Here is a 12,500-nt window from a genome sequence, read left to right on the forward strand (position 1 = left end):
ATACTATAATACTATAATATATAATACTATACTATAATACTATACTATAATACTATAATATATAATACTATACTATAATATATAATACTGTAATATATAATACTATACTATAATACATTTTGAATTGTTACACGTCCACAAGGGAGGATGTATAATACTGCTGCTGTCTCTTTCAGCCTGGTTCTATAGTACTATAATATACTATACTATAATATATAATACTGTAATATATAATACTATACTATAATACATTTTGAATTGTTACACGTCCGCAAGGGAGGATGTATAATACTTCCATGCTACTTTAATACTATACTATATAATACTATACTATAGTACTATAATATATAATACTATAGTACTATACTATAATACTATAATATATAATACTATACTATAAAATATAATACTATACTATAATATATAATACTATACTATAATACTATACTAGAGTACTATAATATATAATACTATACTATAATACTATACTATAATATATCATACTATACTATAATACTATACTATAATATATAATACTATACTATAATATATAATACTATACTATAGTACTATAATATATGTATAATACTTCTGCTGTCTCTTTCAGCCTGGACCTATAGTGCTATAATATACTATACTATAATACTATACTATAATACTATACTATAATATACTTTTCTATTGTACTATAATATATAATACTATAATACTATACTATAATACTTTTCTATAGTACTATAATATATGTATAATACTTCTGCTGTCTCTTTCAGCCTGGACCTATAGTACTATACTATACTATAATACTATAATATATAATATACTGTAATATATAATACTATAATACTGTATAGTACTATAATATATGTATAATACTTCTGCTGTGTCTTTCAGCCTGGACCTTTAGTACTATAATATACTATACTGTAATACTATAATATATAATACTATACTATAATACTTCCATGCTGCTGTCTCTTTCAGCCTGGACCTATAGTACTATAATATACTATACTGTAATACTATAATATATAATACTATAATATATAATACTGTAATACTGTAATACTGTACTGTAATACTTTACTATAGTACTATAATATATGCATAATACTTCCGCTGTCTCTTTCAGCCTGGACCTATAGTACTATAATATATAATACTATAATACTATAATATATAATACTATACTATAATACTTTTCTATAGTACTATAATATATGTATAATACTTCTGCTGTCTCTTTCAGCCTGGACCTATAGTACTATAATATATAATACTATAATACTATAATATATAATACTGTAATACTATAATATATAATACTATAATATATAATACTGTAATACTATAATATAATACTGTACTGTAATACTTTACTATAGTACTATAATATATGTATAATACTTCCATGCTGCTGTCTCTTTCAGCCTGGACCTATAGTACTATAATATACTATACTGTAATACTATAATATATAATACTATACTATAATACTATACTATAATATATAATACTGTAATACTGTAATACTGTACTGTAATACTTTACTATAGTACTATAATATATGCCTAATACTTCTGCTGTCTCTTTCAGCCTGGACCTATAGTACTATAATATATAATACTATAATTGTAACGGCGTTCTTCGTTTGTTGAGAGAGAGTCGGACCGAAATGCAGCGTGGTGGTTAATCATGATCTTTAATAAAGAAAACGGCGATACATGAAATAACTAAATAAATACGAAAACAACAAACGGAACGTGAAACCTAATTACAGACTATCTGGTGAAACTACACAGAGACAGGAACAATCACCCACGAAAGACAAAGCGAACTCAGGCTACCTAAATACGGTTCCCAATCAGAGGCAACGAGAAGCACCTGACTCTGATCAAGAACCGCCTCAGGCAGCCAAGCCTAACTAGACACACCCCTAAACCTAGCAATCCCAAATCCTATAAAACCCCAATACGAAACACAACACGTAAACCCATGTCACACCCTGGCCTGACCAAAATATATAACGAAAACACAAAACACTAAGACCAAGGCGTGACAATAATACTATACTATAATACTTTTCTATAGTACTATAATATATGTATAATACTTCTGCTGTCTCTTTCAGCCTGGACCTATAGTACTCTAATATATAATATACTGTAATATATAATACTATACTATAATATATAATACTGTAATACTTTACTATAGTACTATAATATATGTAAAATACTTAAACGGGATAATTGTCATTAGCAACCACTGAATAGCATAGCCCCCCAGTCAAATAATATTACAAAAAATATTAATATTCATGAAATCACAAGTGCAATATTGCAAAACACAGTTTAGCCTTTTGTTAATCTACCTGTCGTCTCAGATTTGGAAATTATGCTTTACAGCGAAAGCAATCCAAGCGTTTGTGTAAGTTTATCGATCACATGACAAAACATTAAGTACACTTAGCATCAGGTAGCCTGGTCACGAAAATCAGAAAAGCAATCAAATGAATCGTTTACCTTTGATGATCTTCGGATGTTTTCACTCACGAGACTCCCAGTTAGACAACAAATGTTCATTTTGTTCCATAAAGATGATTTTATTTTATATCCAAAATACCTCCTTTTGTTTGGCGCATTATGCTCAGAAATCCACAGGAAAGAGCGGTCACGACAACGCAGACAAATTCCAAATAATATCCGTAATGTCCACAGAAACATGTCAAAGTTTTTTTATAATCAATCCTCAGGTTGTTTTTAAAATATATAATCGATAATATATCAACCGCAAATGTCTTTCACAGTAGGAGAGGGAAAAACAATAGCTGTCCAAATTCTGTTGCGAGCAAAACTCATGAGAGCACTTGACGCGATGTTATCAGTCTGGCTAATTTTTCAAAATAAAAGCCTGAAACTACGTCTGAAGACTGTTGACACCTTGAGGAAGCGATAGGAAAAGGAATCTGGTTGATATCCCTTTAAATGGAGCAATGGGAAGCTATGGAACATGGAGTTTTCAAAATAGAAGCCACTTCCTGGTTTGATTTTCCTCAGGGTTTTGCCTGCAATATCAGTTCTGTTATTCTCACAGACAATATTTTGACAGTTTTGGAAACTTTAGAGTGTTTTCTATCCTAATCTGTCAATTATATGCATATTCTAGCATCTGGTCCTGAGAAATAGGCCGTTTACTTTGGGAACGTTATTTTTCCAAACATAAAAATAGTGCCCCCTAGCGTCAAGAGGTTTAAAGACCTAGTAATATTTTACATCAATTGCAGTCAATATCAATCGTCACCTTATTTATGTCTCATCTGAAAGTTGTAAATTCTTGGTTATCTTCACGAACCCTTGCTAACAAGTTGAATCAGCAATACAAAATTGGGTTAATTATTTATTTACTAAATACCTAACTAATCACACAGAATTACATATACACAGAATGAATCATACCTTGATTACAAATGATGTCATAAAGGAAAATGTCCCTGGTGGACGGAGCAGATATGACAGCTGGTTACACAAAGAACGGGGGTTGGGTTTGAGTGAAAGAGCGGGAAGACTGAAGAACAAAGCGAGAAGCTATGCTATCGTAAATACAATATCCTATGCCTTCTAAATTACCACCCATTTGGAAAAGAAAAATGCGATTAAATATTAACTCTGAGCTGCGCTTCCATAGGTTGGTAGATGGATGGCCGTGTTGCCCAACAGAGTCCTTTGTCCTTTGAAGAGTGTCTCTGGTGGTGAACGGGAAACGTTGTAGTGTCGTCGTTGGGTGGTAGACGGGATACTCTGTCTGTCCTTTCCTAGCCCATGTTTTTAACTGCTGTTGCTAACTCAACGTCTAGGATGTCTCACTTCTTTAGTGAATAAGAGTTCAAAGTTCATACCATTCACAACCAAAGCTCACGCTGAGGTTGGCTTAGTTCTGTAGTTGACATGTTAGTCCTTTTTAATGTATGGACCGTCGTCCTCACGTCCTCGGAACAGGTCGTTATATTGTCATCAAAGCTTTATATAGGAAGGGAGAGGAGGGCGTGTTTCATAGTTTATAACCAATGTCTGCTCAGGTGGGCGGGCCACTGAGTCGGGCCTAATTCACTCATGAAAACCTAATTCTCACATTTTAGAAGCTAAAATCACATTTCATCCCCTCCCAAATAATTTCATATTCAAACATTTAAATTGCACAACAATTCCATGTGAATCTGATAACTATAATGTGTAGGCTTTCCACTGTTTTTCACTGCACTGCATCGCAGTTACTACAGACCCAGGTTCGATCCCAGGCTGTGTCTCAGCCGGCCACGACAGGATTACCCATGAGGCGGCTCACAATTGGCCCAGCGTCGTCCGGGTTCGGCGAGGGTTTGGCCAGCCGGGATGTTCTTGTCCCATCGCGCTCTAGCGACTTCTTGTGGTGGGCAGGGCTCAATGCACGCTGATGCCGTCGCCAGTTGTACGGTGTTTCCTCTGACACATTGGTGCTGCTGGCTTCCGGGTTAAGCGAGCAGTGTGTCAAGACGCAGTGTGGCTTGGCAGGGTCATGTTTTTGGAGGATGCATGACTCTCGAGCTTCGCCTCTCCTGAGTCCGTACGGGAGTTGCAGCGATTGGACAAGACTGTAACTACCAAATGACAATCACTAAATACAGGAGAACCTGGAGGTAAAAAAAATGTATAAATACAATTTCCCTTCAAGTGGCCCAAACCATGAAAAACAGACCATTATGCCTTCTTCATCAAACCTTACAGTTGACACTATGCTTTGGTGCAGGTAGTGTTCTCCTGGCATCTGCCAAACCCAGATTTTTCCGTTGGACTGCCAGATAGTGAAGGGTGATTCATCTCTCCAGAGATTTTCATCCCTCCAGTGATTGCATTTCCACTGCTCCAGAATCCAATGGTGGCGAGCTTTACACCACTCCAGCCGACACTTGGCATTGCGCATGTTGATTCTGCGGCTGCTCGGCATTGGAAACCCATTTCATGAAGCTTCCGACTAACAGTTCTTGTGCTGATAATGCTTTCAGAGGCCGTTTGGAACTCGGTAGTGAGTGTTGCAACCGAGGACAGGCTATTTTTACACGCTACGTGCTTCAGCACTCGGCGGTCTCGTTCTGTGAGCTTGTGTGGCCTACCACTTTGCGGCTGAGCCATTGTTGCTCCTAGATGTTTCCACTTCACAATAACAGCACTTACAGTTGACCCAGGTAGCTCTAGCAGGGCAGAAATTTGACAAACTGACTTGTTGGAAAGGTGGCATCCTATGACAGTTGAAAGTCACTGGGCTCTTCAGTAAGGCCATTCTACTGCCATTGTTTGTCCATGGAGATTGCGTGGCCGTGTGCTCGATTTTATACACCTGCCAGCAACAGGTGTGTCTGACATAGCTGAATCCACTAATATGAGTGTGTGTCCACATACATATCGTGTATATTTATTATGATGGACACAAGTGTTTTTTTTTAAATATTGTTAATATTCTGAAAACCTGACCTCAAATGTTCTGACCTCAGATTAATGAGGGATCTAGTCTGGATTAAACCTCATAGGAAGTAGGATTACATAAATCTAGTCTGGATTAAACCTAATAGGAATAAGGAACTAAAAGTAAAGAAAGAAGTTAACTTTATATTTGGGGCAAATCCAACACATCACTGAGTACCACTCTTCATATGTTCAAGCATGGTGGTGGCTGCATCATGTTATGGGTATGCTTGTCACCTGCAAGGACTAGGGATAAAAAGAAACTGACTAGCGCTAAGTACAGGCAAAATCCTGGAGGAAAATTGGGAGACAAATTCACCTTTCAGCACGACAATAACCCAATACACAAGGCCAGATATACAGTGCATTCATAAAGTATTCAGACCCCTTGACTTTTTCAAAATGTTGTTTTATGTTACTGCCTTATTCTAAAATGGATTCAATTGTTTTTTAAACTTGATCTTAACCGCTAGGCTATCTACTGCCCATTAAACCACATAGGAAGGTTTCATTCAGGCCTCTGTTCAGTATTTAACTAAATACTTTGTCTTTGGCAGGAGAGCGACCAGACTCTCATTCTGACAGCGGGGAGAGTCATTCAGGGGAACCAGACCCAGAGACGTCCAAACCAGCGAGACGACACCACTGCTCCCAGTGTGGAAAAAGTTTTAACCGATCACAACACCTGAAATTACATGAGAGAACACACACCGGAGAAAAGCCCTACCACTGTTCCCAGTGTGGAAAGAGTTTTAGTCAGTTAGGGAGCCTGAAAGGTCATAAGAGAACACACACAGGAGAAAAGCCTTACCACTGTTCCCAGTGTGGAAAGAGTTTTAGTCAGTTAGGGAGTCTGAAAAGTCATAAGCGAATACACTCTGGAGAGAAGCCTTACCACTGCTCCAAATGTGGAAAGGCATTTACATGGTTAGTGGGCCTGAAAATGCATGAGAGGACGCACACAGGAGAGAGGCCTTACCACTGTTCCCACTGTGGAAAGAGTTTTAGGTTGTTAGGGATTCTGAAACTGCATGAGAAAGCACACACACGAGAGAAGTCTTACCCCTGTTCCCATTGTGGAAAGAGTTTTAGGTGGTTAGGGTCCCTGAAAACACATGAGCGAGTACACACACAAAAAAAGGAAAAGCTCTACCAATGTTCACTGTGTGGAATGAGTTTTACCCAGTTAGAAGCCTTGAATAGGCATGACAGGACACACACACGAGAGGAGAAGCCCTACCACTGCTCCCAGTGTGGAAAGAGATTTAATTGGTTAAGGCAGCTGAATAAGCACGAAAGAATACATACACAGGAGGAGAAGACATACCACTGCTCTCAGTGTGGAAAGACATTTTCCCAGTTAGAGGACCTGAAATCTCATGAGAGAATCGAGAGCCTGTGTTCTGACTTGAGTTTTTGACTGATCATTTGTGTTTTTGTCTAATCCTCATGAAATTAAAATCATTTTGCTTTTGTTTTTTTCATTTCGAGACATGATCATGTCTAATGTCAGATTACATATTTTAAAATGTCTATTGAGTTTTGATGAGCTTTGTTAGATTGGATTGATACAAGTATAAACCCTCTGTTGTTCATCATATGCTTTTCATATTGCAAAATGTACATGCATATATATATATAAGCAAGTAGCTGTCACGTAGAGTAGAGCCAGAAGGCCAAACTGGAAAACCTAAACCTCAATCACAATAAAAAGATGTCGGAGGAGCAAAAGGTCTTCTGTGCTTCTGGGTGTTTATTTACACAGTGATTCTCAGGTCTTCTGTGCTTCTGGGTGTTTATTTACACAGTGATTCTCAGGTCTTCTGTGCTTCTGGGTGTTTATTTACACAGTGATTCTCAGGTCTTCTGTGCTTCTGGGTGTTTATTTACACAGTGATTCCGGAAGAAAAACAACTGCCATTACAAGTATACCTTTTGAGGACAGCTTAAACCAATCCACAGCTCAATCCAAAATGCCTTGAGGACAGTTTAAACCAATCCACAGCTCAATCCAAAATGCCTTGAGGACAGTTTAAACCAATCCACAGCTCAATCCAAAATGCCTTGAGGACAGTTTAAACCAATCCACAGCTCAATCCAAAATGCCTTGAGGACAGTTTAAACCAATCCACAGCTCAATCCAAAATGCCTTGAGGACAGTTTAAACCAATCCACAGCTCAATCCAAAATGCCTTGAGGACAGTTTAAACCAATCCACAGCTCAATCCAAAATGCCTTGAGGACAGTTTAAACCAATCCACAGCTCAATCCAAAATGCCTTGAGGACAGTTTAAACCAATCCACAGCTCAATCCAAAATGCCTTGAGGACAGTTTAAACCAATCCACAGCTCAATCCAAAATGCCTTGAGGACAGTTTAAACCAATCCACAGCTCAATCCAAAATGCCTTGAGGACAGTTTAACCAATCACAGCTCAATCCAAATGCCTTGAGGACAGTTTAAACCAATCCACAGCTCAATCCAAATGCCTTGAGGACAGTTTAAACCAATCCACAGCTCAATCCAAAATGCCTTGAGGACAGTTTAAACCAATCCACAGCTCAATCCAAAATGCCTTGAGGACAGTTTAAACCAATCCACAGCTCAATCCAAAATGCCTTGAGGACAGTTTAAACCAATCCACAGCTCAATCCAAAATGCCTTGAGGACAGTTTAAACCAATCCACAGCTCAATCCAAAATGCCTTGAGGACAGTTTAAACCAATCCACAGCTCAATCCAAAATGCCTTGAGGACAGTTTAAACCAATCCACAGCTCAATCCAAAATGCCTTGAGGACAGTTTAAACCAATCCACAGCTCAATCCAAAATGCCTTGAGGACAGTTTAAACCAATCCACAGCTCAATCCAAAATGCCTTGAGGACAGTTTAAACCAATCCACAGCTCAATCCAAAATGCCTTGAGGACAGTTTAAACCAATCCACAGCTCAATCCAAAATGCCTTGAGGACAGTTTAAACCAATCCACAGCTCAATCCAAAATGCATTGAGGACAGTTTAAACCAATCCACAGCTCAATCCAAAATGCCTTGAGGACAGTTTAAACCAATCCACAGCTCAATCCAAAATGCCTTGAGGACAGTTTAAACCAATCCACAGCTCAATCCAAAATGCCTTGAGGACAGTTTAAACCAATCCACAGCTCAATCCAAAATGCCTTGAGGACAGTTTAAACCAATCCACAGCTCAATCCAAAATGCCTTGAGGACAGTTTAAACCAATCCACAGCTCAATCCAAAATGCCTTGAGGACAGTTTAAACCAATCCACAGCTCAATCCAAAATGCCTTGAGGACAGTTTAAACCAATCCACAGCTCAATCCAAAATGCCTTGAGGACAGTTTAAACCAATCCACAGCTCAATCCAAAATGCCTTGAGGACAGTTTAAACCAATCCACAGCTCAATCCAAAATGCCTTGAGGACAGTTTAAACCAATCCACAGCTCAATCCAAAATGCCTTGAGGACAGTTTAAACCAATCCACAGCTCAATCCAAAATGCCTTGAGGACAGTTTAAACCAATCCACAGCTCAATCCAAAATGCCTTGAGGACAGTTTAAACCAATCCACAGCTCAATCCAAAATGCCTTGAGGACAGTTTAAACCAATCCACAGCTCAATCCAAAATGCCTTGAGGACAGTTTAAACCAATCCACAGCTCAATCCAAAATGCATTGAGGACAGTTTAAACCAATCCACAGCTCAATCCAAAATGCCTTGAGGACAGTTTAAACCAATCCACAGCTCAATCCAAAATGCCTTGAGGACAGTTTAAACCAATCCACAGCTCAATCCAAAATGCCTTGAGGACAGTTTAAACCAATCCACAGCTCAATCCAAAATGCCTTGAGGACAGTTTAAACCAATCCACAGCTCAATCCAAAATGCCTTGAGGACAGTTTAAACCAATCCACAGCTCAATCCAAAATGCCTTGAGGACAGTTTAAACCAATCCACAGCTCAATCCAAAATGCCTTGAGGACAGTTTAAACCAATCCACAGCTCAATCCAAAATGCCTTGAGGACAGTTTAAACCAATCCACAGCTCAATCCAACATGCCTTTAGGACAGTTTAAACCAATCCACAGCTCAATCCAAAATGCCTTGAGGACAGTTTAAACCAATCCACAGCTCAATCCAAAATGCCTTGAGGACAGTTTAAACCAATCCACAGCTCAATCCAAAATGCCTTGAGGACAGTTTAAACCAATCCACAGCTCAATCCAAAATGCCTTGAGGACAGTTTAAACCAATCCACAGCTCAATCCAAAATGCCTTGAGGACAGTTTAAACCAATCCACAGCTCAATCCAAAATGCCTTGAGGACAGTTTAAACCAATCCACAGCTCAATCCAAAATGCCTTGAGGACAGTTTAAACCAATCCACAGCTCAATCCAAAATGCCTTGAGGACAGTTTAAACCAATCCACAGCTCAATCCAAAATGCCTTGAGGACAGTTTAAACCAATCCACAGCTCAATCCAAAATGCCTTGAGGACAGTTTAAACCAATCCACAGCTCAATCCAAAATGCCTTGAGGACAGTTTAAACCAATCCACAGCTCAATCCAAAATGCCTTGAGGACAGTTTAAACCAATCCACAGCTCAATCAAAATGCCTTGAGGACAGTTTAAACCAATCCACAGCTCAATCCAACATGCCTTTAGGACAGTTTAAACCAATCCACAGCTCAATCCAAAATGCCTTGAGGACAGTTTAAACCAATCCACAGCTCAATCCAAAATGCCTTGAGGACAGTTTAAACCAATCCACAGCTCAATCCAAAATGCCTTGAGGACAGTTTAAACCAATCCACAGCTCAATCCAAAATGCCTTGAGGACAGTTTAAACCAATCCACAGCTCAATCCAAAATGCCTTGAGGACAGTTTAAACCAATCCACAGCTCAATCCAAAATGCCTTGAGGACAGTTTAAACCAATCCACAGCTCAATCCAAAATGCCTTGAGGACAGTTTAAACCAATCCACAGCTCAATCCAAAATGCCTTGAGGACAGTTTAAACCAATCCACAGCTCAATCCAAAATGCCTAAAAAATGAACTGAAAGAGAGGCTCCTTTTGTACCCATCAGAACAATTAACACTAATGAATTAAGCACTTTAAAAAAAAAAAGAAACAATATATAATATCTTTGTAATATAACATTTTACAAAATTATATCACTACTGACATGGTGTCTTTCAATATGTCCATTTACATTAATGAGCCATTCGGAACAGGCACTACAAAGTCAGCCCGATTCCCTTCGCTCGGGTCCTTATCCAGCATACCCGGAAGCTACAGCGATGGAGAGAGAGAGGAACAGAACAAACAACGCGCTCATCCATAACAGCGATAAGTTTATTTGCTTACTTTATCTGTATACTCTTTATACCATAACCGGTTACTGACGGGAGGTAAGTGTGTAATGTACTATAGGGACATTAACTTGTGTGTCGACCCACTGTTAAGGGAATTTTTATCAATGATGACTAATTATGTATACATTTCAATCAGGACTGACTAATCAGAATACTATTATGTTACTGTATATGTACTAATCAGAATACTATTATGTTACTGTATATGTACTAATCAGAATACTATTATGTTACTGTATATGTACTAATCAGAATACTAATTATGTTACTGTATATGTACTAATCAGAATACTATTATGTTACTGTATATGTACTAATCAGAATACTATTATGTTACTGTATATGTACTAATCAGAATACTATTATGTTACTGTATATGTACTAATCAGAATACTATTATGTTACTGTATATGTACTAATCAGAATACTAATTATGTTACTGTATATGTACTAATCAGAATACTATTATGTTACTGTATATGTACTAATCAGAATACTAATTATGTTACTGTATATGTACTAATCAGAATACTATTATGTTACTGTATATGTACTAATCAGAATACTAATTATGTTACTGTATATGTACTAATCAGAATACTATTATGTTACTGTATATGTACTAATCAGAATACTATTATGTTACTGTATATGTACTAATCAGAATACTATTATGTTACTGTATATGTACTAATCAGAATACTATAATGTTACTGTATATGTACTAATCAGAATACTAATTATGTTACTGTATATGTACTAATCAGAATACTATTATGTTACTGTATATGTACTAATCAGAATACTATTATGTTACTGTATATGTACTAATCGGAATACTATTATGTTACTGTATATGTACTAATCAGAATACTATTATGTTACTGTATATGTACTAATCAGAATACTATTATGTTACTGTATATGTACTAATCAGAATACTAGTGGGTTACTGTATATGTACTAATCAGAATACTATTATGTTACTGTATATGTACTAATCAGAATACTATTATGTTACTGTATATGTACTAATCAGAATACTAATTATGTTACTGTATATGTACTAATCAGAATACTATTATGTTACTGTATATGTACTAATCAGAATACTATTATGTTACTGTATATGTACTAATCAGAATACTATTATGTTACTGTATATGTACTAATCAGAATACTATTATGTTACTGTATATGTACTAATCAGAATACTATTATGTTACTGTATATGTACTAATCAGAATACTATTATGTTACTGTATATGTACTAATCGGAATACTATTATGTTACTGTATATGTACTAATCAGAATACTATTATGTTACTGTATATGTACTAATCAGAATACTAGTGGGTTACTGTATATGTACTAATCAGAATACTATTATGTTACTGTATATGTACTAATCAGAATACTATTATGTTACTGTATATGTACTAATCAGAATACTATTATGTTACTGTATATGTACTAATCAGAATACTATTATGTTACTGTATATGTACTAATCAGAATACTATTATGTTACTGTATATGTACTAATCAGAATACTATTATGTTACTGTATATGTACTAATCAGAATACTATTATGTTACTG

At 36.7% G+C, this 12,500-nt stretch overlaps 1 protein-coding gene across 2 annotated transcripts in view; it reads left to right on the top strand.

Moving 5' to 3' along the window:
• The window catches only part of LOC116372950 (zinc finger protein 664-like), a 16,028-nt gene extending 8,795 nt beyond the window's left edge, over nucleotides 1-7,233 (top strand). Inside the window, exon 3 of one of the 2 annotated variants that reach the window (XM_031821455.1) lies at nucleotides 6,053-7,233. In XM_031821455.1, coding sequence (XP_031677315.1) covers nucleotides 6,053-6,918 — 866 coding nt within the window. In that variant the 3' untranslated portion in view covers nucleotides 6,919-7,233. The remainder of the gene's footprint in view (nucleotides 1-6,052) is intronic. The other variant, XM_031821456.1, reaches the window with a different exon arrangement.
• The last annotated feature ends 5,267 nt before the right edge of the window (nucleotides 7,234-12,500 follow it).

This window comes from Oncorhynchus kisutch, unplaced genomic scaffold, assembly GCF_002021735.2.
Source record: "Oncorhynchus kisutch isolate 150728-3 unplaced genomic scaffold, Okis_V2 scaffold3978, whole genome shotgun sequence".
Lineage (NCBI taxonomy): Eukaryota > Metazoa > Chordata > Actinopteri > Salmoniformes > Salmonidae > Oncorhynchus > Oncorhynchus kisutch.